We start from the raw sequence: 9,059 nt of genomic DNA, 5'->3' as shown, positions 1-9,059 counted from the left end.
TAGAGTAAGAGTTGAAAGCACATCAGAAAGATAAATGCTATCACGCTCTTTCATTTGTTAGGGAAGGCAGATAATAACTTTTTCAAAATAAATCAGTTGCTATCTTTTACATATAAAAAAGTTTTTGCAATAAATTTTGTTACAATTTTTTGTTATTTGTTCTAATAAAAAATAATTTTGAAAAGACTTTTTAAACGTTATGAGAATTGAAAATATTACGCACAAACAGCCTGGAATCTTGTCCTAACATCTTTTTACCGGATTCAATTCTATAAAGTATGAACTTTTTTCAGGTTGATTATTTATTGTAAATATTAACAATTGCGTTTCTAAACAAATAAAAGCATTTTGTTTGAGGATTCATTTCAAATGTTTATTACTTCTGCGTCCAAAAACCAGCTCCGTTATAATAAATAATAATTTCACAACACAAAACACTTTCCTGTCTGTTGATAGTTCTCAATGCCAAGAAGAACAAACTTTCAAAATGTTCACGTCTTCACCCTAGCCATATACGTTGTTGTCTATATTACGCTGATAAAAAACCCTTAACAATCTTTTTGCAAGCGCTAAACTTTAAAGAAGCTAGCGACATATGTTTCTTCTATATCAAGTATTCAAGTTAAAGCAATTTTATAAACATGTAATAAATAGCGCATTTTATAGTAATATGTAATTAGATGAAATAGAGAAACATGATACGTTTAAAGTCCATCCCATCTCTTGCCTGCTGCTTATTTATTGTTGCAGATAAACATCAAGGCGGTAATTTTTCCTAAACAAACTTGACTTTTAACCTTTAAGTATAAGCAATAATTTTAAACAAAATGCTAAATTAGATTTACAACTCTTGCTGACTTATTGTTATTCCAAGAAAACTGAAACAAATTATATTATATTATTATATAATTACGTTAACATTATCATGGTAAAATTTTTCAACTTATTTTTATAATTTGAATATGTTTCTCAAAACATAATGCTTGCCAATATAATACTTCAAAATCATGTTTTGCTTATTGTTGAAACCGAATTCTTTTCAATTTTTTAGTGAAAAACTTGTGATAAATTTTATATCCAGATAACAAAGAATCACAAAATGAATATAAATCAAGCCATCGCTTTATTTGCCTTAACCGTCGTCATGGCAATCGTAACAAACGCCGAAGAATCAGCAGCTTCTGATGCGGACATTGGCATGAACGGAAAGTGGCCGGGTATTCATAGGGTAGGAGTATGCAATAGGCAAGAAAATTTCGCGATTTGTTACGATTGTGGTAGAAATGCCAATTCTGTTAGTGTCTACACTAAATGCTGCGAAACAGATCCACAAACTGTGGACCTTTGCAACGGAGATTTCTACAAGTTGGCTGCAGAAAAACCAGCAGTACCCGAGGTAAGTGAGGCAGCCGGTGACGCTGCTGCGGAGGAAAGCGTCAACAACGAGGATAAAGCTTAATTTGCAACTTCAATTTGTTTCTTTTTCATTTTGAATTTTGCTTACACATAAAGACTTGAAAAACGTTAACGCAAAATTTATGTGACAATATTTATTTAATTAAGAGCTAAAAAAATGGATTACAATGAAACATGTACATCTTACTCACCCACACTGTACATCATACCCACCCACACACACACACACACACACATACACATACACACACACACACACACACACACACAGATATATATATATATATATATATCAATATTTATATACATATATATATATAAGTTGGATTGGAAGGAGACCATATTTTATACAGTATTATATGAATTCTACCGAATTTTTGGCATTAATCAATTTAAAGTTTGTCCTTTTAATTTTCCTAACTAAAATTTTCTGGAAAATGTTCAATTTGTTGAAAATAGAATTATCCAAGTTTATCATGAAAATTTAATGAAACTGTTGCTATCTGAATTCTATTAAGTAAGAAAAATTGAAAAGAAAAACTTTAAGTTGGTTAATGCCAACAATTCGGTATAATTCATACAATACAATATATATATATATATATATATATATATATATATATATATATATACATATATATATAATTTATTTGTTCATTTATTATGTGTCATTCATCATTTCTTTATTTTTTCCGTAGTAAAATTTCTTATATAGGCGTTTATTTACATATTTTTCGTTATACTGATACATATGAACATTTAAGAGTAATCTTTACGCTGATCGCTTGATATTTAACAATTATCTTAAATTGTGCAATAGAGCAACACAAACATGAAGTAATTTTTGTTAAACTAATTTTATTGAACGATTTACTTGTTTAACGTCCATACAAACTCCAGTCTGTAATTGTTGTAATAACTATCGGCTTTTATACTTCAATGTGATTAAATTTTTCAAGTGTAAACTAAATTTTATATAATTTTCCAAATAAATTTAAAAAAAACAGAAACAAATTTTCTTGTTTAAAATATTCAACGGCGAAATAATTTGTAAACGAACAAACGATCAAATCACAGTTCAAAAATCGATAGCAAACAGATTAGGATTCGGTCAACAAAGAATAAAATTGGGAATTGCCCTAAGGGCGTTTGCGCATTTTTTGAAGTCTTCTCGACTATTGATCTTAAAATTTTATTATATAAATACAAGATCGGAAGGACGACATTTGGCATATTTCAAATTCTTTTTTTAACTTGAGGTCTTAAGGTTGAAGCAATTCATGAAATTTTTTTAGCAAACCGATATTATGATTTTTATTTTTGAGTTAGGTGCACAAATCTTTCAGGACAATAATGCCAGTAGCCTGTCAACGCCGTTAATAATAACTCAGATAAAATAGTTTGCAATAAAGCCAGAAATTATCCAAACAACAATAATAATAATAATAATTATAGTAACAATGGCGATGACAAAGTTCACATTAAACCCTAATCCCAACGAATCACTTAATATTAAGCTCCTAAGTGAAAATCAATTGAACATCTTGAAAAAATTTATTTGTACTATTTGAGATTTGCAAATTTAATAACTAACTTTAAATATCCAACTCCAATAAAAATATCTACTTCCTACAAATATACAAATAAAGCAACATGCAGAATACATCAATTCATTAAAGAAGCGAACGAATTTGGAAGGCTACCATTTCTACTTACCGTTCAACTAGTTAAGAATGATATTCAAATATTTTAACTACTTGAAAAATAAACAATCGATCTATCGAGTCTTCATTCCAAATACAAGCAAACAAGACGATGGCAAACGTTAATGATGAGCTCATTGGATATTCAGGCCACGTTTAAAATTACTATAACAGGTATGATGAGCGGAAGAAAGCAACCATTTGCAAATCATAATTAATTTCCATCATATATATAAGTCTGTTCGTGTGAATCCTATTTCATTCTTAATAACTGATTCGTAAAAGCTTGTTTCATTTTTTAATTTATTTTTGAACGACAAATTTCAAAATTCATCCAACTGTTTTGTCAAGACGAGGGCTTTTAGCTCCTCAAAATACGTTCATAGAAGATGTCATTAGGATTACCACAAACCAACGTAAGAAACTTTTGAAAAAATTAATACAGCATACAATATTGTACGCCTAAAAATTATATTATTTTTGTTATTTTAAAAAATTATTTGAAAATTCAGAAAGTCATTTTCTTGTGTGCAATGCAAAAATCGTTGGGTACCCAATTGTGTTTTGTGATTCCGGGTTCTGTCGGATGACAGGTTACTGCAGAGTAGACATCCTTCATAAAGAAGCTGTGTGCAAATTCATGCAAGGAGAACAAACTGATGTGAACACGATCGAACGTTTCAAACAAGTTCTCGATGATCAAATGCAGGAAACTTTAGAAATACTTTTCTATAGAGTGGATAGTTAGTGAATATTTTTGAAAGTTAGAGATTAAAATAATTATTCAATGCAAGTATTTTATTTTTATGATCAACATTATGAAAGCCATTGATCAAAAAAAAGATATTCAATTTTAAATTAGAAAAATATTTCAATGTATGTAGTTTTAATGATATGTTCATTGTAGTTATGATGTTAACTTTATAATTTTAACTTTTTTTTGTCAAAAAAGAGTCAATATTATGGACGAAAACTACTGTAACTCCGATACGAAATAACCAAGATGCAATAAACTTGTTCCTTATCACCTTCAAAGACATCACTGCTCAGAAACAGCTTATGGAGGAGGACGCTAGCAAAAGTTACTAACTTAACATTTCACTGTGGACTGCAATTTTGTTCATTCATTTATGAAAATATATTTTTGCAGTTACTTCACTGGGTATGTTAGTTAGACTAGCAAGAACTGTTTCGAGAAGCATGGCGAAGCATCCAGCAATGTACCAGGGTGGTATAACAAACGTTGGCCCTCTCTTTCAATCTTCATTCGATTTGCAAAAAATTCACAGCATGCATACACTAAAGGTTTATAAAGCATTAAAATAATCCTCAAAATTGTTAAGTTGTTTAATTAACATTACTACTTTGCAGAGTTCACAAGATGGAATGTTTCCAAACGATCAAAGCATTCCAAGATATTGTCAAGAAGTCCCGAGAACTCCTGCTAATATCCTCCTTCACCATTCAGCTTTCAAATCTTTTTGGGACTGGGCCATTTTAATTTTGACTTTTTATACTGCCGTTATGGTTCCTTATAATGCGGCTTTCCAAGGAAAGACCATGGATAACATACTTGTATTGGTTATCGACAGTGTGGTGGATGTTGTATTTTTTATTGACATAATGTTAAATTTCCATATGACTTTTGTTGGTCCAGGAGGTGAAGTTGTCTCGGATCCAACCGTAATTAGAATTAATTACCTCAAGAGTTGGTTTATTGTTGACTTATTATCGTGTCTACCATACGATGCGTTCAATGCATTTCCAGATGCTACGGAAGTAATGAACGAAAATTATTGTGATATGGTGGGTTATAAATATTTGTTTTAATTTGCAGAATGTCAGCAATCTACTGAGCGCACTGAAAGTGGTTAGATTACTGAGGTTAGGCCGTGTTGCACGAAAACTTGATCAATACATTGAATATGGAGCAGCTGTGTTGGTTTTACTCATAGTGATGTTTGCATTAATAGCTCATTGGTTTGCTTGTATCTGGTTCACAATCGGAAATATAGAAGCATCCAGAGGTGTTCAATACAGTTGGTTACAGCGTTTGGGAAGAGAAACTGAAGCTTCATACGTAAAAATAAACGATAGTGACGGTGAAATTATTTGGGTGGGTGGTCCATCTGATGCCATGTCTTACGCATCAGCTCTTTATTTCACCTTGTCCTGCATGACGAGTGTTGGGTTTGGGAACGTGTCTGCCTCCAGCGAATACGAAAAACTTTTCACCGTCTGCATGATGATTCTTGGATGTAAGAATCAGTGTTGTTTAATAATTGAATGTTTGTATTATTTGTTCAAATTTTCAAGCTTTGTTATACGCTACTATATTCGGAAATGTTACAACAATATTCCAACAAATGTATTCATCAACTGGACGTTATCATGAAATGTTGAAGAACGTAAAAGATTTCATGAAATTGCATTGTGTTCCGAGATCTCTAAGTGAGAGAGTTATTGATTACGTTATATCGACTTGGTCAATCAATAAGGGAATAGATTCCAACAAAGTAGTACACAAAATTGTCTTAAATTAATTATAGAAATTAAAGTAAAATTTGCAAACTCAAAGGTACTCAACTACTGTCCGGCTGATTTGAAAGCTGATATATGTGTTCACTTAAACAGGCATGTCTTTAGCGAACATCCAGCTTTTCAACTAGCAAGTGAAGGCTGTTTAAGAGCTTTAGCGGTTCATTTCCAGCTAAGTCATTGGGCTCCAGGAGATATGTTGTTTCATCAAGGAGAAAGCTTAGACTCCTTGTGTTTTATAATTACAGGTTCACTTGAAGTAGTCCAAGATGAACAAATAGTAGCAATCTTAAGTAATGTCATTTTATTTTATTTTATTTTTATAACATTAAAGCATCAAAATTTTAGCTAAGGGCGATGTAGTAGGAGATCAGTTTTGGAAAGAACCTGGAATAAACCAATGTATGGCAAATGTTAGAGCTTTAACCTACTGCGATCTTCATCTCATCAAAAGTGAAAAATTAATGGAAGTGTTGACATTTTATCAACAGTTTGCTATTTCTTTTGAAAGAACATTAAAATTGACCTACAACTTAAGAAAAAGGGTATGTTTTGAAAAAATATATATACGTAAACGTTATTTAGTTACGCTTAATAAATAAAGTTAATTTTTGAATACTACTACAGATTGTTTTTAAAAAAATATCTGATATAATCAAAGAGAAAGAATTAGAGGAGAAAAAATTGGATTTATCTGAAACACATCCAGTCAGAAAAATAATATCCCGTTTTAGAAAAATGAGTTTATCGCGCCCAACATTTTTCGAATCTCACCCTAGTCCAGCGATTAGTTTCAGAGATGATCAATTATTAACATCTACGCTAAACACAGGAAGAAATTTTTTGTCAAAATTGAAAAAAGCAACATACATGAGAAGAACATCCACGTTTGCAGAGTCCCAGTTTTTGCTGGAATCTCCAAGTTTATTGGGATCGCCGACATTGTCTCCTAATACAATTAGCTCTCCTTCAATTGAACAAAAAAATAAAAACATTTGTGAATCCCCTGATTCAAATACAACATTTAGAAGTTTGATTGATGGCAAAAATATGTTTTGCAGTTCAATAGAATTGAACACTTCAGATTCAGGACAAAGTCTGAAACCGTCGCGTAATCTTGAAGTTCCTTTTCAATTCGAGAAAAATCAAAATGGTTTCCTTATAACTTCCACAAACCAGCAATTATTAAAGCCAAATGTTCCAAGCATTTTTTGCGAAGAATACGAACCTAACAACAAAGATTCATCTCTTCTTGGTCAGATAAAAAACATTCTAGATACAAAGGATGATAGAGGTTAATCTTATTTATATATAATTTTGAATAAAAGCTGCAAAAATTAATGCTCTACTGTATTCGTAACTAAGGGAAAGTTACAGAAATGCAAATTTCGGTGCCGCCGTTACCTGAAAAGCTTATGGTTAAAAAGAGGTTCTTGAAAAATAAACAGAAACTTGATTTACCTTTAGAAAAGATGCACCAACACATCGTAGAGCATTCTAAAAAACCAACAGCACAGATGTTGACGAAGTCTGTCCCGATCAAGCAAAACCCATATGACGACAAAGAATTTTTGAAAAAAGTGAATTTCATGAAAGATGAAATTAAACAAGAAGTAAATTCGTTACATCAAAGGATGGATATGATTGATAATTATCTCGATAGTCTTGTTCAAATTGTAAAAGATACATTTATACCAAATTTTTCCTAATTTTTTTACCATTTAAAATAATTTTTTTATTTTGTTTAGATTTAAAATTTAGCATTATAGTAGTTGGTTTTATTTTATCTTAGATAAAAGAATTTACTGCTCGTCGGTTATAGCCAAATATTGTTGATGATTTACATGTACAGTCGGAATCGGTCAAGCGATACTTAACAAAAAGGTCTGATTATGCGGCTGACCCTGTTAACTAGTGTGATGTGTCGTTTTAAATAAAAATCGAACGAATATAATTTTTTATTTAGATGATATTTGATTAAGCAAGCAATTTAAGAAATGTTTGCCAATTTATTTTTCTTAAAAGAACAATAAAAACGATTATTGTAACACAGCACACACTGTTACTCTTGTTTGTAAGATTAACGTTTAATAAAAATTAGAATTTTGATGCACTCAAAAGCTTATAACCTTTACATTTCTTCACTACATCATTTATATCATCTTTAAAAAACACAATTGTATACTGCTTTACTTTTTCCCCGGAAATGTACTGTAAATTTTGTCGACGCAATTCACACATCATACTTATTACTCAAATCTCGGACATTAAAGAAGAAACAAAGGCAGATTGAAAACATCAGAACACCTAGGTTTTTTCTTATGAAGAGACGAATAAATAATAACCGGATGCAAGAACGGCTCTAATGTGGGCATTGGACAACTTTTGGCAAACTTAGACCATAATTTAAACAACTTCAAAACTGAAAAAAAAAGTTTAGACTACGTCTTTTCTACGCATCGTGCATTTCAGTCTTCTTGTGTGTTTGCTAACCATTGAACACTTAATAAAAAACTACAGACTAAAGTACACTTTTTGTTAAAAATTATAAAATAAGGTTTGATATCCAGCAATTGGCAGTAACCATGACGAAAGACGTCTCTGCAGTTCTACACGTTTAGAGAACAGCAACAAATTTAAACGAGATAGGTTGGCGGAAACTCAAATTAATCAGTTAAAGTTTTTAAAAATTAAGACAGCATTTAAAATGGAAAAAAATTAAAAATTATTAGGAATCAGGTGTAATATAAAATGTATATGACAGGTCAATGTACAAAAACTAGAACTTTTTGGACAATTATTTGCAGGATGACGAATGACAGGTGCTTTTTAAAACTGGAGAAAAATAAACTAGAAAGGAATACCTGCTAAAGAAAAGATAGACATTGTGTTATAAAATTACTGGAGTGGGAAGAAAAATTTAACAAAATTGTCCAAAAATAAAAAACTATTTTGGTAAACGTTAAAAAGATTGACGTTCTCGGCTTTAATTAACGATTGATTGATTGAATGATTGATTGATTGATTTGAATGATTTGAATAATTGACTGACTGGCTGGCCGGCTCACTGACTGGCTGGCTGGCTGTGACTGACACTGACTGACTGACTGACTGACTGACTGACTGACTGACTGACTGACTGACTGACTGACTGACTGACTGACTGACTGACTGACTGACTGACTGACTGACTGACTGACTGACTGACTGACTGACTGACTGACTGACTGACTGACTGACTGACTGACTGACTGACTGACTGACTGACTGACTGACTGACTGACTGACTGACTGACTGACTGACTGACTGACTGACTGACTGACTGACTGACTGACTGACTGACTGACTGACTGACTGACTGACTGACTGACTGACTGACTGACTGACTGACTGACTGACTG

General features: G+C 31.7%; 2 protein-coding genes across 2 annotated transcripts; both read left to right on the top strand.

Moving 5' to 3' along the window:
* HELRODRAFT_188570 (hypothetical protein) lies at nt 1-2,427 on the top strand. Its single transcript, XM_009021242.1, has 3 exons — nt 1-293; nt 1,082-1,613; nt 1,668-2,427. The coding sequence occupies exons 1-2, from the start codon at nt 279-281 to the stop codon at nt 1,457-1,459; spliced, it is 393 nt and encodes a 130-aa protein (XP_009019490.1). The 5' UTR covers nt 1-278; the 3' UTR covers nt 1,460-1,613; nt 1,668-2,427.
* Nucleotides 2,428-3,468: 1,041 nt separating this feature from the next.
* On the top strand, nt 3,469-6,395 carry HELRODRAFT_119837 (hypothetical protein; the record flags this gene model as incomplete). The annotated part of the gene is made up of 10 exons (XM_009021241.1): nt 3,469-3,535; nt 3,632-3,862; nt 4,072-4,200; nt 4,270-4,339; nt 4,463-4,898; nt 4,957-5,377; nt 5,436-5,638; nt 5,698-5,950; nt 6,006-6,202; nt 6,285-6,395. Coding segments are annotated over 10 exons (2,118 nt in total), but the record flags the coding sequence as incomplete, so codon positions are not given.
* Nucleotides 6,396-9,059: the final 2,664 nt, after the last annotated feature.

The sequence above is a fragment of the Helobdella robusta genome (assembly GCF_000326865.2).
Source record: "Helobdella robusta unplaced genomic scaffold HELROscaffold_3, whole genome shotgun sequence".
Taxonomy (NCBI): Eukaryota; Metazoa; Annelida; class Clitellata; order Rhynchobdellida; family Glossiphoniidae; genus Helobdella; species Helobdella robusta.
This window is presented reverse-complemented; position numbering and strand designations above follow the sequence as displayed.